General features: G+C 42.3%; 1 protein-coding gene across 3 annotated transcripts; it reads left to right on the top strand.

The window, feature by feature from the left end:
* Positions 1-3,052: 3,052 nt before the first annotated feature.
* On the top strand, positions 3,053-20,777 carry mdc1 (mediator of DNA damage checkpoint 1). 3 transcript variants are annotated; one of them, XM_034307739.2, is made up of 12 exons: positions 3,053-3,128; positions 3,597-3,747; positions 6,534-7,109; positions 7,217-7,298; positions 7,531-8,504; positions 9,530-9,589; positions 11,218-11,511; positions 13,292-16,293; positions 16,545-16,727; positions 18,932-19,057; positions 19,433-19,543; positions 19,837-20,777. In XM_034307739.2, the coding sequence occupies exons 2-12, from the start codon at positions 3,603-3,605 to the stop codon at positions 20,032-20,034; spliced, it is 5,751 nt and encodes a 1,916-aa protein (XP_034163630.2). In that variant the 5' UTR covers positions 3,053-3,128; positions 3,597-3,602; the 3' UTR covers positions 20,035-20,777. The 3 variants fall into 3 exon arrangements, with proteins under 3 accessions (XP_034163630.2, XP_034163625.2, XP_034163634.2); XM_034307734.2 differs by having other exon boundaries at positions 3,053-3,135; XM_034307743.2 differs by lacking the exon at positions 3,053-3,128 and adding an exon at positions 3,142-3,499.
* The last annotated feature ends 23 nt before the right edge of the window (positions 20,778-20,800 follow it).

Here is a 20,800-nt window from a genome sequence, read left to right as displayed (position 1 = left end):
TAGTCCTGTATCATAGCAGCCATATTGTATTAGTCCTGCATCATAGCAGCCATATCGTATTAGTCCTGCATCATAGCAGCCATATTGTATTAGTCAGTGTATCATAGCAGCCATATTGTATCAGTCCTGCATCATAGCAGCCATATTGTATTAGTCCTGTGTCATAGCAGCTATATTGTATTAGTCCTGTATCATAGCAGCCATATTGTATCAGTCCTGCATCATAGCAGCTATATTGTATTAGTCCTGTATCATAGCAGCCATATTGTATTAGTCAGTGTATCATAGCAGCCATATTGTATTAGTCAGTGTATCATAGCAGCTATATTGTATTAGTCCTGTATCATAGCAGCCATATTGTATTAGTCCTGCATCATAGCAGCCATATTGTATTAGTCAGTGTATCATAGCAGCCATATTGTATCAGTCCTGCATCATAGCAGCCATATTGTATTAGTCCTGTATCATAGCAGCTATATTGTATTAGTCCTGTATCATAGCAGCCATATTGTATTAGTCCTGCATCATAGCAGCCATATTGTATTAGTCCTGCATCATAGCAGCCATATTGTATCAGTCCTGCATCATAGCAGCCATATTGTATCAGTCCTGTATCATAGCAGCCATATTGTATTAGTCCTGTATCATAGCAGCCATATTGTATTGGTCCTGTATCATAGCAGCCATATTGTATTAGTCCTGCATCATAGCAGCCATATTGTATCAGTCCTGCATCATAGCAGCAATATTGTATCAGTCCTGTATCATAGCAGCCATATTGTATCAGTCATGTATCATAGCAGCCATATTGTATTAGTCCTGTATCATAGCAGCCATATTGTATTAGTCCTGCATCATAGCAGCCATATTGTATCAGTCCTGCATCATAGCAGCAATATTGTATCAGTCCTGCATCATAGCAGCCATATTGTATCAGTCCTGCATCATAGCAGCAATATTGTATCAGTCCTGTATCATAGCAGCCATATTGTATCAGTCATGTATAATAGCAGCCATATTGTATTAGTCCTGTATCATAGCAGCCATATTGTATCAGTCCTGCATCATAGCAGCCATATTGTATTAGTCCTGTATAATAGCAGCCATATTGTATTAGTCCTGTATCATAGCAGCAATATTGTATTAGTCCTGTATCATAGCAGCCATATTGTATCAGTCCTGTATCATAGCAGCCATATTGTATTAGTCCTGTATCATAGCAGCCATATTGTATTAGTCCTGTATCATAGCAGCCATATTGTATTAGTCCTGCATCATAGCAGCAATATTGTATTAGTCCTGTATCATAGCAGCCATATTGTATTAGTCCTGCATCATAGCAGCCATATTGTATCAGTCCTGCATCATAGCAGCCATATTGTATTAGTCCTGTATCATAGCAGCCATATTGTATCAGTCCTGCATCATAGCAGCCATATTGTATTAGTCCTGTATAATAGCAGCAATATTGTATTAGTCCTGTATCATAGCAGCCATATTGTATCAGTCCTGCATCATAGCAGCCATATTGTATTAGTCCTGTATCATAGCAGCCATATTGTATCAGTCCTGCATCATAGCAGCCATATTGTATTAGTCCTGTATCATAGCAGCAATATTGTCTTAGTCCTGTATCATAGCAGCAATATTGTATTAGTCCTGTATCATAGCAGCCATATTGTATCAGTCCTGCATCATAGCAGCAATATTGTATTAGTCCTGTATCATAGCAGCCATATTGTATTAGTCCTGCATCATAGCAGCCATATTGTATCAGTCCTGCATCATAGCAGCCATATTGTATTAGTCCTGCATCATAGCAGCCATATTGTATTAGTCCTGTATCATAGCAGCTATATTGTATTAGTCCTGTATCATAGCAGCCATATTGTATCAGTCCTGCATCATAGCAGCCATATTGTATCAGTCCTGTATCATAGCAGCTATATTGTATTAGTCCTGCATCATAGCAGCCATATTGTATTAGTCCTGTATCATAGCAGCTATATTGTATTGGTCCTGTATCATAGCAGCCATATTGTATCAGTCATGTAACCAGTAGTAGTAAGATGTGGAAAATGCTACATAGCTAATAGCCTATGTAGATGAAGTAGTAAAGATGTAGTAAAGCCTGGTTCTCAGACAAAGACAAACAAAGCGGCATTAAGTGATGAGGAATGATGAAAATGTTTCTCTCTCTCTCTCTCTCTCTCTCTCTAAAACCGTGTTGTGTGCGAGATCTGTGTCTAATGGTGCATTCAAGTCATGCCGGAAAGCTCGCCACCACAGAGTCGTAATTACGAGTGGGGAAACTCGGGACGGTCTTGGAGCTCCGAGTTTCCGAGTTTGGTTTTGTGTCAGTAAGAAAACTTGACGGAGTCAGTGGCTGCAGCGTCTGTAGCTGACGGTGAATTAGTTGAAATTGACTGGGTGTTAGCAGTGACATGTCTTTGTCAGGCTTTTTAATTTACAATAAAACAAGCTAATAGTATTGTACAATTACGATATAATATGTAACGATAAAGTTACAAGTAGTGGCTTCATAAATACACCTGATGCGTATTATTTGTTCTTCATTTTCTAGAAGTAGAGTTAAAAACCATGGTGTATATTTCTGTAGTTAATTAAGAGAAAGTACACCGCCATCTTGCTCTGAGCACAGAGACTTGAACGCACCTGACGTCGTAATTACGACTTCCCAACTCGTAAATACGAACTAACGAACTTCCCAAGAGCACTTGAACGCACAGTAAATTAAAGAAAAGAAGCTGACGAAATACGAAATAAATTGTGTTTGCGTCAGTCAAGTATAATTTATATCACTAATTGTCAGTTAAAAATGAACACTATTTATTTATTTATTTATTGATTTATAAACACACACACACACACATATACAGAATTTGTAACATTGCTCATGTCCGTTACTAAGTGGAAACGCGGGGAAAATTTCACAAAGGAAAGCGTCCTTTATACAACATCCAATCAAATAGCACGCCTTTTTGAGTGACATATATGATAACCAATCAACTTTAGGCAGTAACCAAGGTGACCAATGGGCAGTCGTGTTTACTTTAAAGGCGTAGCTTAATGTTCAGGAAGTTTTCCCTCTCTGCTGCAACTGCGTGGTAAAGTGTACGATTGTGATTTATTTATCCAAATAAATGAGCAAAGGCAATCACAGCAATCTAACAGTCCTTAAATGTAACATTGTGGCATGTTTTCACGTCTTTAATGGTTTATTTAACAGTCGAAATTGTCAGTTTAGGAACTAGCTAGAGAGCTAACACTGCTGGTCCTGCAGCTGCAGCATTTTAGCTGACATTTATTCAGTATATTTATGATCACAGTGTGCTTGCATTGAGGAGGTGAACGGCAGGTTATTGAAATACAAAGCTACACTCTTAGCACTGGGATGTTGTCATGGATAGGATGATCTGTCTCCTCTATCTGACTGCTATCTTACGTCCCTGGCCTGCTCGGCCTGTATACAGATAAGGTCTGAGCTCTGAGTCTTGATTTGCAGCTGTACCTGCAGCTGCAGATCCTGCAGAAGGGTTAAGAATCTCTGATGAATGTCCATGTCTCCTCGGCAGGCATGCATGGACGCAACCCAGCAGATCGAGGACTCTTTCTTCGGAGAGGAGGATGACTCTGATGATGAACATGAACTGGGAGAAGGGAAGAAGCAAAGAGAGCCACTTGCCTTACTGAAAGTGTTCAAAAACAACCACATCCCAGAGACAGGTGAGCAGTAAGCATTACACTGACCCCTCAGTGACCCATACAAGCACAATAGTGTTGTATGTGGATTCCTACAGCACTGCTGCTATTCATTTTGCAGTCTTCATGTCATAGATTTCGCATTCAGTGGTTAGAACTGTTGCCTCTCACCTCATGGTTGGGGGATTGAATCCTGCCTCCACCCATGTGTGTGGAGCTTGCATGCTCTCCCTGTGCTTGGGGGGTTTCCTCTCCCTGCCTACAGTCATGCGTTGTAGGCTGATTGTCATTTCCAAAATTGTCTGTTGTGTGAGATTGTGCCCTGCGATGAGTTGGCACCCCATCCAGGGTGTCCCCAGTGTTGTTACCTGGGATAGGCTTCAGGCTCCCCTGCAACCCTGCGTAGGATAAGTGGTATGGAAAATGGATGGACAGATGTTCATATTGAAGTGTTTGTTATGTATGTTATGATTTGTTGGTTGATGCTGTATTTTCATTATTCCTGTGAGAAGTTAGCGGTTGTGTATTGCTCTGACGTTACAGTGGTGTTTAATAGGAGAAAATATTTCACCTCAGACGTAATGCGGTGATGCGACATGAACTGAAGCACAATATTTTCGTATAACCACACAGTCTGGAGTGTGTTATTCTTCTCTCACCACAGCAATTTGCCAATTATTTCAAATTATTGTACTGTTTAATTTATTAAGGAAAGACACAGTGCATATTTTAAAGATTTATAGTTAGATTTAATGTTCAATTCAATTCAATTTCAATTTGGTTTTATTTGTATAGTGCTTTTAACAATGGACATTGTCACAAAGCAGCTTTATAGAAATATATAAATTCAGAATATTATTTTTAATTTAATTATAAATTTATCCCTAATGATCAAGCCAGAGGCGATGATGGCAAGGAAAATCTCCCTGAGATGATATGAGGAAGAAACCTTGAGAGGAACCAGACTCAAAAGGGAGCTCATCCTCATCTGGGTGACACTGAATAGTGCAGTTATAAATACCTCCCTTCTGTAACTGTGTACTACATGGTCAAAAAGTGCAGTTGTGTAAACAGGAAATTCATTATCGTTTTCACATGAAGACTATTTTGTTGAAGTTATCAACTGTTCACTGATGGAGACTTGAGTGCAAAACTGTTCATAGCAATTCCAGTCCAAAAGCTATTATAGTAATTGCAGTCCAGAGCCGTCTTCATGGATTTTAAGTTGTACCATCCTTAGTAATCTCTGTATGTATCTTCAGGCTGTCCATATGGGGCCATCCTCAGCAACAGTGAGTGATTTCCAAATGATGAGAACTCCAACCAGAAGTAGGGCATCAGGATGGATCAGGCAGGTCCGGAGAGCAGAAGGGGTCAGGATCACTGGTATCTCAGGAGTAGCATATGTAGCTTGACAGATGTTGTGGAACACCTGAGACAAATTAGTTCCTGTTATCATTTATGTTATAGCCACGATAAACAGTTGTTCCCTCACCAGCATCTCCTTCTCTCTCTCTCGCTCGTTCTCAAAAAACGCATCCTGTCATTTTACTAAGAAGCCGGAAAGTGTAAACTCCCCTGCCCTGAAGACTTTCCCATGCTGGGAAACAATGCAAACACAACCACGACTCCTTCCATAAATGTTATATAAATGTCTCCTAACAAAAAACATCACCACATCAATTTTTTTTTTTAAAAATCAGTTCATTATTAGCCTTAGATTGTGTGGAGCGTTCACCGTACAAGTCCCTGTGTATGAGCTGTTACTATAGAAATGATAACGTATTAGATCGAGCGCATTAATATTAACCTATCATTCATGTTACAGCCAGAACTACTGCCCGAGCCACGAGGTTATGCAAAAAAAGGCACACCTTCTGACCAGATTCGAGAATTCAACCATGCTATGGTATAAACAGTTATATAAAAAAAAAAACCCTTGTAATTCTGTTGCATATAAAATTACATGTGACATTGTTGAGTAAGCTGCGTGGTTATCTGCACACTATTTGGGTGCCTGCTAATATATGATAATAGTTTAATAGTTACTGTTTAATAGTTAGCTCATGTCTGAGTTACAGTAATTATGAGATGATGGTTCAGAGAACTGTGCCTCTCCTCAGACTGATTTTTTTTAGGTTTTCTAATTTTTCTAACACATATAACACCTTAATTTACTGCTTTTATGTAGAAGGCAAGACAACATCATATGATTTATTATGTGGTCAATACTGGAAATCATTGGGATCATTTGGTAGACATACACAGAGTCAAATTCTGACATTACATTCCTAACTGACCTGAAAACCACTGTCATTTTTTTCCCCACAACCTGCACACACACTTATATCTGGGCTTTCCAAAAGCTCTGAGTTCCCAGCTGATAATTGTGTGTTTGACAAAGACGTAAGATGCTTTTTATAAGTCAGTAGCATTCAGACATGAACTGTATGCACTGTAAGTTCAGACTTACAGTCCAACAATTAATTGTACATGTTTAAATTGTTTTAGTAGTCAGGCAAAATTTGCATTGGATTCTATACAACATTTACTTTGTTAGTACAATCTCAAATTCAAATTTTCTTGGTCACATACACAACCATAAACAGTACGACATGCGGCATTTGACTGTCCGTGACATGAAGATAGAATTTACATAAACCAGAATTAACTTCTACACAGGTAGGAAAGGACAAATATGAAGACAACAGCACGTTCAATACACCAAGTTAGCTAGTGCAATAATTGTTAATTATATATTGTAGTGCTTAAGTTTAATCACAGTATTGTTTTGCAACATGTATCCACAGAGGTGCCTCTCTACCAGGGAGAGAACGTTTTGGGGAGAGACCCTGCCTCTTGCTCTGTGGCGCTCCAAGCCCGTTCTGTATCTGGCCGGCATGCCGTCATCTCCATCTCCGTGCTTGGTCCTAATGATCGTCATGCTCACGGTGAAGCCACAGAGGCCCTGCTGTGGGACCTGGGCAGCTTAAATGGCACCAGAAAGGGTCGGCTTAAACTGACCCCACATGTACGCTATGCACTGACTGAGGGAGACAGCGTGGTGCTCGCTGATCTGCCCTGCCAATACGTCAGCCTGAAGAACACAGAGAGGAACACACACACATCCACAGCTGATGGTGGGAGAGAGAAAGCGAAGGGTCCGACGTCCACTAGCAGTAGCTCAGAAGGAGGCACGGGGAAAGGAGTGGAGAATGGCGGGAAGAAGAGTGCTCTACCTCCTGTGCCAGTGTGGACTGACGAAGCGAAAAGTCTTCAATCACTACAGACGACCCCCAAAAAGCCAGAGAGGACCCTGGTGCCTGAGTCTGACTCAGACTCTGATGGAGAGAAGCATGGAAGAAAAGAGAGGAGGAGGATTGTGGGTAGGTGAAGACAGTAGTAAACATGCACACTGTACTGTAATCACACATGCATTCAGAGCATTTGTGACGCTCTGTCTCTCTGTCTTGCCCTCCCCTTTTCATTTTAGCCTCTGACTCGGCTTCTTCTGACCTTTCCAGCCCGACGTGTTCAACATTCCTGACCCCAGCAAACAAAGTCATTCCAGAGAGGTAAACAGCAGACCAGACACTATATTTGCTGGATACATTTTCCCACTGTGTTCGTGTGTTTATCCACATTGCTTGTTAGAGTGACAACATGCTGTATGTATACTGAGTAGTGCTGTAGAGATGAAAGTTAGCTAGTCAGATAGCTACCAAGATGGAGATTTTGTCATGGATGAAGTCATGGATGATGTTTTTCATATCGGCGCAGATAACTCTTCTTCATCTTTTTTCGCAGTGAGGATGAGAGCTCCATTACTCCATCCTCAGCACTGAAGGGTAGATTTCTAAAGACAGGGAATGACACTGAAGTCTCCTCAGACTCCTCTAAACCCGACCCACTGCACTTCAACATAGACAGTGATACAGACGTTGAGGATGAAGAGGTGGAAATGACGAAGGCTACATCGGGAGTTGAGGCTGCGGTTACAGCAGCAGTGGACGATGTAAGTCCTGCTGATCTGCATATGGACAGTGACACTGATGTAGAGGAGGAAGAGATGGAGAAGGCCAAGAGAGATCCAGAAGCTTCAGCTGTACCTGTAAAACAGGACTCGGTAAATCCAGCTGCTGTGACCATGGACAGTGATACAGATGTAGAAGAGAATGAGCCTGTTAAAACGGACACCACTGCGCTTTCTGGACCTGAGGCTGCTCTAGAGAAGAAGAAAGAACCAGCGAGGTCTGCCCAGTTAAACTTGGAGAGTGATACCGATGTAGAGGATGAAGATGTTGCTCATATCCAAGACTCGAGACCTCCAACCAGTCATGTAGCCGAGTTCAACATGAACAGCGATACTGATGTAGAGGAAGACGAGGAGACAACAAAAGCTATCGAGCCACCTTCAGGCAGTGAGACGGGCAGTAAAGATCTGGGGAAACAGGCCAAATCTGTGGACAGCAACAAAGTTCCAGATGCCAAAATGTTACATCATCAGTCAGACAGTGATACAGATGTGGAGGATGACATCACTGAGATCAGAACTCCCACTGTAGCCAAGGCAACAGGAAACTCTCAGACGCGTTCAGAGATTCAGACTGCTGATGAACGCAGCACAGACACATGGCCTCCTGCTGAAACGGTGCGGGATGAGTTCAGGCTGGACAGCGACACAGACGTGGAGGAGGTTGAAGAGAAGATGGAGGAGAAAGAGCAGAAGTGTGCAGAAGCAGCAGTACAGATTTTCCACTCGTCTACACCAAGAGGAGCAGGTGGGTTTATTTTATTTACAGCCAAAATATTTCTTGTAAATAATGATATTTGGATTATTCGGGTCCCTGGAGGACTAGCGGTTAGGCCACAGTGCTCTCACTGCTGTGGCCCGGGTTGGATTCCTGACCAGGGAACCAGCTCCAGCCACTGGGGTTGCAACAGTGCGCACTCAGCGCCGGTTAAAATTGGGGAGGGTTGCATCAGGAAGGGCATCCGGCGTTAAAAACTGTGCCAAATCAAATACGTGGACCAGTGATCTGCTGTGGCGACCCCTAACGGGAGCAGCCGAAAGAGGAACATTATATTTGATTATTCACCTTTATCATATATAAGAAATAAAACGCAATGGGGCATGCTGATACAGTTAAATAATCCATGACAGGGAGGTGTGATATAGCCTGATGGGAAGCGGATAGTGTTTTATTCCTCTTATACCACAGCAATTTGCCGACAATTATATATAGTTACATTTAAGTTGTGGATTGTCCGCAAGACAAGTTAGTTCTTGTTATCACTTACCTTATTGCAGCTACAAACAGTCGTTCCTTCACCATTCTCTGTTTATTCCTCTCTCATGAAGTTAATAAGATAAAAAAAAAAACTGAGAAAACCGGAGAAAACCGGAAAGCTCAAACTCCTCTGAAACTCTATGAAGACTCTCCTGTGGTGGAAAACTTACTGATACCCGAGACGAATTCCAGTTGTTAAATAGATGTCTCCTTAAAGAAAACTTCACCATATCAACGAATACACATATTTCTTTATGAAATAAAAGTGTGTCTTTTAACATATTTATTATAAGCCTTTGATTATGTGCAGCATCTATCGTACATGTCTCTGTAAATGGACAGTTACTATAGAAACAGTAATATTAGTACGAGCACATTCTGGTAAACTTATATACCTAGAAAATTAATCAACAACTTCTGACCAGTAAGATTTGTGAATTCAACAGCACTGTGGTTTTAATTGTGCTGTGCTGTGTGTGTGTGTGTGTGTGTGTGTGTGTGTGTGTCTTCTACAGGCTTGTCTGAAGAGGAGATGGAAACAGAAGCATTCCTCAGTCCATCTCAGCTGTTCAAACGTGAGTCATTTACATTCATCTCGGGCGATTGGACCACAAGTGGACAGCGGTAAATACAGGTCTGAAAGTGGTCTGAACGAGGCCAAAAGTGTCTTGTGATCTGATCACTCAGACCACTTGTGGAGGGGACGCATGTGGTCGCATGGCATTTCCTGTGGTAATGGCAGTGTGTTTCAAAAGAGTCTCTAGTTGGGAGATTTGTGGTTTTAACTCTGAATGTAGCTACTTTTTTTTGTCTTTATGTAACTAAATCTCTATATAAAAACCGCCCATGTGAGGTGATCTTTTCTCATACTCACACTCCTTCCTACCATCCTTCCGTAAGCACTGCTTGTTACTGTATGTCAATGGGCTATGCAGTCAGGTCCATAAGTATTTGGACAGTGACGCAATTTTTGTAATTTTGCCTCTGTACACAACCATAGTGGGTTTGAAATGAAGTCATGACCAGGAAACTGCTCATCAGTCAACTGTCCAAATACTTCTTGAGCCTGTGAAAATGGAGGTACTGTGTAATAAATGGCTGTAATTCCTAAACGGTTAATGCAATATTTTTGTTAAACCCCTTGGATTAATGCTGAAAGTCTACACTTCAATCACATCTTGACTGCTTCATTTCAAATCCGTTGTGGTGGTGTACAGAGGCAAAATTACAAAAATTGTGTCACTGTCCAAATTCTTATGGACCTGACTGTATGTCAGTGAACTGGTCTAGTCATTCCTATTTATGACATTATGTTATAGTATGAGATAATTTTAGCACACACCATATAGCCAAAAGTATGTGGACACCTGACTGTTGCACCCACAAAGTTGGAAGCACACAATTGTATAGGATGTTTATGTATGCTGTAGCATTAAAATTTCCCTTCACTAGAGCTAAGGGGCTTAGCTTAAACCTGTTCCATCATGACAATGCATAAAGCATGGTCCATGAAGACATGGTTTGCCAAGCTTGGAGTGGAAGAACTCGAGTGGCCTGCGTGGAGCCCTGACTTCAACCCCACTGAAGAGTGGAGGTTGTTATAGCTGCAAAGGGGGGACCAGCTCCATATTAATGGCCATGGTTTTGGAATGGGAGGATCAACAAACACATACAGGTGTGATGGACAGGCGTCCACATACTTCTGATAAGGGAAACTGTAGAAACCTGTGTGTGAGAAAGTGGGTGGGAAGGAGCATGATTGAGACAGGTGGACTTCTACAGAGCTTTGGGCTTGCATTATTTTTCAAGCGTACTTTCAGCACTCACCGGAAAAACCAAAATAAACACCATCCCCATATTTTGGGGCTTCTGCCTCACTCAGGTTCATCAACACTTTCCAATATGGGTGTGCGTATGTGTGTGTGCGACCTCTGTCGGCTCTGTTCCTCACTCTTTGGTTCATGCCATTCTCCTTTTTTTTCCTCCTGAAAGGGCAAACAAAGCACACATAAGTAAAGTCACTGTGATCACACACAGATGAGAATTATCGCACGTTACCTGCCGGTTCAACCCGCCTCCTCTCCGTCCACAGCTTACGCTCAACCATGCTCCTGCTGCCACAGAAACGTTTTGAAAGAATTGTTAGATTATGTATATCATCATTTTAAATCTCAGTATCACTTGGTCTTTCTCACTCCTTCAGGGCCGGTTCTCCCCTCTCTCCTCCATCCATCTGTCTCTCCTGGAGGTATCAGTCACACGGATGATGACTTTGCTGTGGCTGAAACTCAGTCCTTTGTGTGTGATGCTGCTCAAGCTGATGCTACACTAGACGAGACGCCTCAGTCGCTGGATAGCCCTGAACCTCGGTGCTCAGATGGAGCCTCATCCTTCCAGCTGGGCCTTTCAGACGGCAGCCATCAACTGCCAGAAGCTGAAGAGCATGACCAGGAACCTGCAGAGGAGGACTGGCAGCTGCAGGCAACTCAGTTATACGGTAAATACAGCCATCGTGTCCTTCAGCATGGAAAACAGTACTGAAGCCAACTCTTCAGGTGTTTACTTACTCGTTTGCTCTCTGTTTAACATTCACATAGAGCAGTACGTTTTTCACATTTAACTTGCATAGACCTGCATTATACATAATGTCAAATCCAGTACTTAGTAACAAGTAATAAGAGTATGATACATTTGAAGATGCACGCTCTTTTACCCTGGCACTTCTTAACTTCAATGAATTACAGTCTATTAAATCAAACGTTAGGACACACTAGACTGAATATACTGTATATTAGTTAATGTCTTGCAGATATTATGATAAAGTGACGTTAATGCCCATGTACACTCCCTGTCAGACCTCGTTGAACATGTTTCTTATGTTTTATTAGAGTTTAATCACCGTCACTGCCACAGAAGGAGCTAAATGATACAGAATAGCAATTAAATGAGGAATAACAAATCTTTGTGGAACCATTGCTGTGGAATCTTTGCTGTCAGATCCCAATGCGACTCTAAATGAGTGCTTTATTAAAGGCTGGCATACTTGGAGGATAAACTCATTAAGCCTATTTCCTATATTAAAAGTAAAATATAAATACAAATCATGTTATAAATGCCTAATTAGAGTGATAAAGATTTGGGAATAATTCCAGTTAGATTAGATCTAGATGGTCCAATGAAAATTATGGTCGTCATTTCTAACCTTTCTCAATTCATTAAACAATTCTCAGTTCGCTTACACCTTTATTGCATGGGTTGTTTTACAAATTGTAGAACATTTTATAATGAGATCATTTAAACAATAATAATGCTAATGTGGGTTATTCAAAAACTTTGACTAGCAAGAGTATAAGTTTATTCCTGAATCTAAATTTATTTGAATGCCAAGAGTGCGCAAAGCTTCATTAGGAATACTATGAAGTATTTAAAATGCAAAATAGTTTGGATTTGTTTTTTACTTTTTGTGGTCACTGGATAATTCTAGTTGTTCTTTTATACTGTTAATATCTTAATTATTATTCTAAAATGATAGGGATTTCTTCATTTTAATATTTTCTATCATAAACATGAACCATTGATTGGAAGCGTACAGTTTTCACATGCAGTACCAGAGGTTTTATCAGCATATGTTTTAGGTAATGTTCAGCATTTGAACAGCATTATACAGGGCTGTGCATATTTGCATTTGCCATGAAAGACAAATCCTATAATGGATGTTCAAACACATGAATTTGTTTAATACATACAGTGTCTCTCTAAGCATTCTTGGACTCTGATGATGATTGGCTTATAAATGATGCATCTTGGAATGTGGTATTTAATTACCAGTGACTTTTCCACAGCATGAACAGCCAACAGCTCTTTCATTTATGTATTGCTCCCATTTCCATACATTTCTCTTATTTGTCACTGGGTTGACTTAGGTTGTTCCTCCTGTTGGTGCATCACTGTGCTAACCATTTTAGCTGGCCTTGAAAGGTATCAGCGTGTAGGAAAAATAGTCATCAATGTCTCAATCAATCAGATTTATTCATGTTCTGTTGTATGGGATTACATTTCCCTAATAATCTATCTAACCAAAATTCCAAAACAAGGCTACACTATACCAGTATAAAGTAATGCAATACAGCGTAATGACTGTAAGGATTTTCTTTTGTTTCCGCTTTTACTGCTACGTTACTTAATTTTCTCACCAAGGTGACGGTAATGTCAGCTAGTACGTATTGTCCTTAGTTGATAAAGCTAACAGTACTATTATTATCATTCATGTATTATAGCTATGAAAAATTCAGAAGGCAATACTAAAGCTGGGCAAACCCAGCTGGATCTGGATGCTACACAGGCTTACACTGATTTGATGGGCCAAGAAGAGGAGGAAGATGGAAGAAAAGAGGAAGAAGAAGAGGAGACGCAGCCACTGGCTGCTCTGGGCCACTCCAGCATCCACACTGCTGAAACACAGCTCATCAAACACAGAGCCCAGAATGAAGATAACAGTGATCATGACGCTAATGAGGAGGTTGTTGCTAGTGAACCAGAAAGAAAGGCAAAAGAGGATGTAAATGATGAGATGCAAGTGGATTCACATCTCTCCACTGCAGACACTCTGCTGCTTGTCAGGAGCCCGAGGCAGGAGGAGCATACTCAACCCTATGCTTTCCTTGCTGCCCAAATTCAGAAAGAACAGGAGGAGACAGAGAAAGAGGAGCATAAGAGCAGTGATGAAGAGGTACAAGAGACAGATGAGGGAGAAAGGGCTCAAAATGAAATGAAAGAAAGTGTGGAACAAGGGAATGATGATGAAGAAGAAGGGAGACAGACAAAAGAAATGAAGAATGAAGTAACTAGAGATGGGCCAGAAGAGGAGAAGAAGGAAAGAGACGAGAATAAAAGAGTAGAAAATGATAATGAAGTAGATGAAGCACGAACACAGCCTGCTGAGGCTGATACTATTGTTGAAACACTGCCTATGTGTGAAGAAGAAGAGGGACAGGAGGAAGAGCAGCTGAATGAACCTAGCTCAAGCAGAGGAACACAGCCTGCTAAGGCTGAGTCAACACAGCCTCTCGAGCCTGATATTCACACTCGTGATGCTATTGCCGAAACACTGCCTATGTGTGAGGAAGAGGAGGGACAGGAGGAAGAGGAGAATAAACCTAAGAATAGCAGACGACCTAGCAGAAGGAGACAGACTGCTAAAGCTGAGCCAAAACTGCCTGTCGAGTCTGATAAAGTCACCCATGTGACCATTGCTGAAACACAGCCTATGTGTGAGGAGGATAAGGAGGAACAGGAGGAAGAGCAACAGAGTGAAGCCATGTCTACCAGGAGATCCAGTATGAGGAGACACAATGCTAAGGCGAAGCCTGCAAAGCCTGTCAAGTCTCACGTTGCCATTCCTGAAACCCTACTAATGTGCGAAGAAGAGGAGGGACAGGAGGAAAAACCACAGAGCGAAGCCAAATCTGGCAGAAAATCCCGCCGAGGAAGGCAGACTGCTAAGATTGAGTCCACACAACCTCTCAAGCCCGATTCTACTGCTGAAACAATGAAGATTGAAGAAAAGGAGGAAGAGCAAGACACTAGGAGGAGCCTGAGAGGAAAAGAAAGAAGAAGAGCAGAATCTGGCAAGGGTAAAGGTAGAGGAAGAGCTGCCACAGAGAAAGAGAAGAGAGGGAAAGTAGAGCAAGAGGCAGACAATGAAGAGGAGGTAGATGGAGGGAACAGAGGAAGAGGACGAAAGGACCTGAGGCAGAAATCCAAAGATGATGACAAGGCCAGCCTCGAGCTAGTGGAAGCTGAAAATGAAGAAATAGGACATTTAAAAACGCAAGAGGATGAGGAGGAAAGTAAGAGAGTACAGAGGGAGAAGAAGGAAGAAGAAGCTAGAGATCGGCTAGAAAGAGAGAGGAAGGAACAAGAAGAGAATACGAGACTGGAGAAGGAGAGGGAGGAGAGAGAAGAATGTGAAAAGAGGGAGCAAGAAGAAAAGGACAGAGTGGAGAGAGAGAGAATAGAGAGAGAAAAGAAGGAAAGAGAAGAGAAAGCAATTAAAGAAAGAGAGGAGATGAAAAGGTTCGAAAGGGAGAAGCAGCTGGAAAAAGAAAGGAGAGAACAAGAAGAAAAAGACAGGTTAGAACAAGAGAGAATAGAGAGAGAAAATAAGGAAAAAGAAGAACAAGAGAAACTAGAAAAGGAGATGAGGGAAAGACAGGAGCTTGAGCAAAAACTTGAAAAAGAACGGAAAAAACAAGAAGAAAAAGACAGATTAGCAAGAGAAAAAAGGGATAGAGAAGAGAAAGTACAGTTAGAGACAGAAATGAGGGAAGAGAAGGAAAAACAAGAAAAAGAACTGGAACAAAAGGAGAAGGAAAAAGAGAGTAAAGACAATAAAGAGGGTGTGGAAAAAGAAAAGAGACAAGCACGAGGAAAACAGAAAACAGGACTAGGAAGAAAGGGGAGAAAAAGCAAGAAAGAGGAGGAGCAAGAATTAGAAGAAGGAACTAAAGAAAGAGTGGAGACTGAACAGGAATCATGTAAGATACAAAAACAACAATGTGAAGAAGCGAGCGGTAAAAAGCAGGAGGAGGAACAAGCTGACAGCGACACGAAACCCAGACAAGGCCGACGCACTACCAGGAAATCTGTTGCGCCCCCTGCTGGTGTGGAGGACGAGGGCGGTCCAGCTAAAAGAACTCGCTCACGCTCCAACTCCTCCAACTCTGTGTGTTCAGAGCAATCCACTCAGGATAGCTTGAGCGAAGGAAGAAGAACAGGGGGAAGGAGGAAAATGGCTGAAGAAGTGAATGAGAGAAGCAGGCCATCAGGCAGAAGAACAATTACCGCAGCGGCCTCTAGTGAGAAGGAGGACATAAAGCAGGCTGCTCCCTCTCGCTCCAACTCCAGGAGCTCTGACAGATCAAGCAGCAGTGTGGCCACTCAGAGCCGAGGCAGGGGAGGGAAAGGGAGGAAGAGTGTGAAAGTGGAAGAGCCGGAGGAGGAGGAGAAGGGAGAACAGTCAGCAGCTGTGGGGAGAGGAAGAGGGAGAGGAAGAGGAAGAGGTGGGAGACGTCCTGGGGCAAATGACATTAAAGCAGAGGCATCTGGTGAGGCAGAGAAGGAGGAGGATGAGGTTATGGCTGTTGCTGAGGACAGTGTTACGAGCCAAAGCAGCAGCAGGGGGCGTAAAAGAGGTGCTGATGTTTCTATGCTGACGGCAGAAAGTCCTCAGCCGACTCCTAAAACCCCTCGCCGTTCTCTAGCCGGACAGACACACAAGGTAGAAGAATATGCACTTCTCTGCAGTTCTTTCATTCTCATTAATTTAAGTCATCTTTATTCTCATTATACTAAACAAGACTGAGTAACAAAATGCATACGACGTTTCCGCAAACCTTCCGTATAAGTGCAACATGTAATAAGTATTATTCTTGCATTTATGTGCAATGGCAACATTTGAGCACATGATTCCACAGGTTCAACTATTTATTATAAATTATAGATGGGCAATTCTCTCTCACTCCCTTTCAGGTTCTGTTCACAGGAGTAGTGGATGAGGATGGGGAGAAGGTGGTGGTGCGCCTGGGTGGAGGGCTGGCGAAAGGTGTGGGTGATATGACTCACCTAGTGACCGATAAAGTCCGTCGTACTGTTAAGTTCTTGTGTGCCGTGGCCCGAGGAGTGCCTATCGTTACCCCTGACTGGCTGAGTAAGGTGAGGAATGTAAGCTTCAGAGTTTGCGCTTAAGCCCAAAAGTAAGAGCAATGTATTAAAATTCTTTCGTACTTAACAGTCCTCTGAAATGGCACAGTATTAGACTGCTTCAGAGGTGTTTTAGAAAGCAGATACTAACTAAATTTGGCAACGGTGATGCAGAGAAAAAGGGGCACCCAGATTTTTCTGTGCTTGAAAAGATGTTCTCCAGTTGTTAGAAGCTGCGAGTATGAATGAATATGTAGAAGCAAAACACCCTTACCTCCATACCTCACTCATCACTTTGCTTCTGATTTGCATAAAATTGCACTTTGCTCAGTTTTGTCCGGTTTTGTCACGTCATTCGCCCCACCCACTTTCATACCAGATGGTTGCTTCGATGGAAATTGCTAGGTCACGTTGAAAATGAATGACGTGCAGCTGCTTTGTTGCATTGTGTCACTGCTGGTGTGAACACAGCTCAGCACAATGCTTCCTTCATATGCAGTTCTGCCGCCGCATGTTTTCAATCTGCTACTTCACAATGCTCACAGACGCCCACAGTTGTCTAGTGTCGCTTCAGTCCTTCCCACCCAGAGAGCAGAGCAGCTTCATTTCGGACCACCAGCTCTGGATGGCTGTGGCATCATCAGAATTCAAACTTGTGATATCCAGAGGATTGTACACGGATCAGCCATAACATTATGACCACCTGCCTAATATTGCGTTGGCCCCCCTTTTGCTGCCCCGTTGAGGCATGGACTCCACTAGATCCCTGAAGGTGTGCTGTGGTATCTGGCACAAAGACGTTAACAGCAGATCCTTTAAGTCCTGTAAGTTGCGAGGTGGGGCCTCCATGGATCGGACTTGATGGCCAGAACACTGCACAGATGTTCGATTGGACTGAGATCTGGGGAATTTGGAGGCCAAGTCAACACCTTGAACTCTTTGTCATGTTCCTCGAACCATTCCTGAACAATTTTTACAGTGTGGCAGGGCGCATTGTCCTGCCGAAAGAGGTCACTTCCATTAGAGAATACCGTTGCCATGAAGGGGTGTATTTGGTCTGCAACAATGATTAGGTAGGTGGTATGTGTCAAAATAGCATCCACATAAATGCCAGGACCCAAGGTTTCCCAGCAGAACATTGCCCAGAACATCACACTGCCTCTGCCAGCTTGCGTTCTTCCCATAGTGCATGCTGGTGCCATCTCTTCCCCAGGTAAACGATGCACACGCACCTGGCCTTCCACATGATGTAAAAGAAAATGTGATTTATCTGACCAGGCCACCTTCCTCCATTGCTCTGTGGTCCAGTTCCGATGCTCACCTGTCCATTGTAGGCACTTCTGGCAGTGGACAGGGGTCAGCATGGGCACTCTGACAGGTCTGTGGCTACACAGCCCCATACGCAGCAAGCTGTGATGCACTGTGTGTTCTGACACTTTTCTATCATAGCCATCATTTTCAGCAATTTGTGCTACAATAGCTCTTCTGTGGGATCAGACCAGACGAACTAGCCTTCACTCCCCACGCACATCAGTGAGCCTTGGGCGCCCATGACCATGTCGCTAGTTCACCGGTTGTCCTTCCTTGGACCACTTTTGGTAGGTACTAACCACTGCATACTGGGAACACCCCACAAGGCCTGCCGTTTTAAAGGTGATCTGACCCGGTCATCTAGTCATCACAATTTGGCCGTGGTCAAAGTCTCTCTAATCCTTACGCTTGCCCATTTTTCCTGTTTCCAACACATCAACTTTGAGAACTGACTGGTCACTTGCTGCCTAATATATCTCAACCCTTGACAGGTGCTATTGTAACGAGATAATCAATATTATTCACTTCACCTGTCAGTGGTCATAATGTTATGGCTGATCGGTATATGAGAACTTTTCTTGTGGCATGTGGGAGTCCCAAGTTTAGAAATAAAAAAACGACATGGCAGTAAAGACTGATTGAAGCTGACACAATCATGATGGACACACAAGAGAATGTGATTGGTTGTGCTCACCAGCAGTGGTAATGGCATCCAGTTTTCTTTTTTCAGTTGATCTCACTTACTGTGTATTGTAAATATGAATAACCTCACTTTTCATTTATAAAGTGCTAAATAACTTTGTTTTAGCTGAAACAGCAACAGTGGTTTTAACAGGTTTCTAAACAGTTCTCTCTCTGTCTTTCTCTCTCTCTCTCTCTCTGTCTCTCCATGCCTCCCTTTATAGTGTGGTAAAGCAGGAAGCTTCCTCTCACCTAATGCATTCTTAGTAAAGGATGTAGAGCAAGAGAAGAGATTTAACTTCAGTCTGCAGGAGGCTCTGAGAGCAGCCAGCTCTCAGCCCTTATTGCAGGTACTTCCTCTCTTATATCATCCTCAATTTTCACGCAAGAATGTTATGAATCATTTGCACCACAAAGCTAGTACCCTTTATTTTAGTGCAGGACTGTACTCAGCAAAGCAGTGCCACTAACATGGCGGTTTGTGTTGCACTGATACTAGTCTATCAGACTTTTACATTGTGTATTCTTACTGGCCAAATTTATTCCAACTTGTAGCTGTTAATTTGAACAAATTACTGGAATGATCATTCCAACATATTTGTATTTATATATATATATATATATATATATATATATATATATATATATATATATATATATATATATATATATATGGAACTTACTAAAGTGATATAGTAGTCATAATGTATATATTTCCCGAACAGGGCTATGAAATCCATGTAACGCCATCAGTGAAGCCTGAGCCTGCTCATATGAAAGAAATCATCACCTGCTGTGGGGCACGCTTTCTTCCCAGAATGCCCTCTGCTCACAAGGTAACAGCACACACACATGCATTTACTAAGACTGCTAAATCTATCTTAGCATTCACCTGTACACACTCACAGCTATTTACATTTCATCCTAATATTCTAGCCTCACTGTGGTAATCGTTTGGGTAAAGCCTGGGTTATACTTTTTATCTCCTCCCTGATACTAGGTACATTTGGGAACCTTCACTATGGAGAGACTTATTTCTCTCATCATGCTTCTGCGAGTCTATTACAGTTGGTTTCTGGATTCTTTTTCATGTGTTACTGAGCCAGATGCCTCTCTCTGTCTGTGCCAGGTTCAGACTGTGGTGGTGTCGTGTGAAGAGGACAGGGCACTGTGTGAACGAGCTCGGAGTTTGTCTTTTCCTGTGGTTAGTGCTGAGTTCCTGCTGACTGGCATTCTACAGCAAAAAGTGGACATGCAAACACACACTCTTTCTCTTTCACCAACTGCTACAGTGCCCAAACCTACCGCCCGGACACGTGGAAAGTAGTTTCTGGGCATAAAACATCCATATGGAGTCCACTCCTGTGAGGACTGGTGTGTGATGTGATTTCTTCAGAGCACTTATTGAAAGCTGCTATTAACTGTGAGACATCGGCCGATCCTCCATACATCTTTGAACTCTGTCAAGTAATTTTTAAGCTACACTCTTAGAAAAACTAGTAGTAACTGTACATTTCCTTGTTGCTGGATTGGTAGCCTTGGGGGTACATCCTTTGTTCATTTGATATGCATCTTTCACCTGGAAATGGGGAAATAGTGTACCTTTAAACATGATTTAAGGTAAATTAATGGACTGTAATTAGTTTTTAGGGTAAAGCTTTAAAGGTACACTATACGCATCCCACGTAGCAAACTGATGTTAGGCCAACGTCAGCCATTTTGTTGGGCCAAGGTTGGGTGCCAGGGTCGACAGTCATCTTTAAATCCACCTTGCCGGCGTTTAGCCAGTGTCAGCCGTCATGTCATGTCAAGACTGGGTGCCACCTTTAAATCCAACAGTGTGCGTTTGCTAACACTGGGGGAAAGTCAGCAGGGTTGTTATGAAAAGTGATTGATCCATTGCCAGTGTTGGGGCAGAGTTGACACAACACAAATAATCACATAACATCAGTTTTCCACCTGATCCCTTTTCAGTGAAAAGACGCATATTAAAGTTACAGAAGGTTTTACACTTGAAGGCATCATCCCAGCAATAGTATCCCATGTGAATAAACTTTTGTAGCTGAAGAACATGTTTTGGTGTGACATTTCTT

The sequence above is a fragment of the Pangasianodon hypophthalmus genome, chromosome 1 (genome assembly GCF_027358585.1).
Source record: "Pangasianodon hypophthalmus isolate fPanHyp1 chromosome 1, fPanHyp1.pri, whole genome shotgun sequence".
Lineage (NCBI taxonomy): Eukaryota > Metazoa > Chordata > Actinopteri > Siluriformes > Pangasiidae > Pangasianodon > Pangasianodon hypophthalmus.
Note: the sequence above shows the minus strand (reverse complement) of the source record. Positions and strands in the feature narration are given on the sequence as shown.

Coding starts and splice junctions, on each gene's coding strand:
- mdc1 (XM_034307739.2), top strand. CDS start 3,603: ATGGACGCAACCCAGCAGATCGAGGACTCTTTCTTCGGAGAGGAGGAT. Junction 3,748..6,533: donor CAACCACATCCCAGAGACAG/GTGAGCAGTAAG, acceptor ATGTATCCACAG/AGGTGCCTCTCTACCAGGGA. Junction 19,058..19,432: donor GCTCTCAGCCCTTATTGCAG/GTACTTCCTCTC, acceptor TTTCCCGAACAG/GGCTATGAAATCCATGTAAC.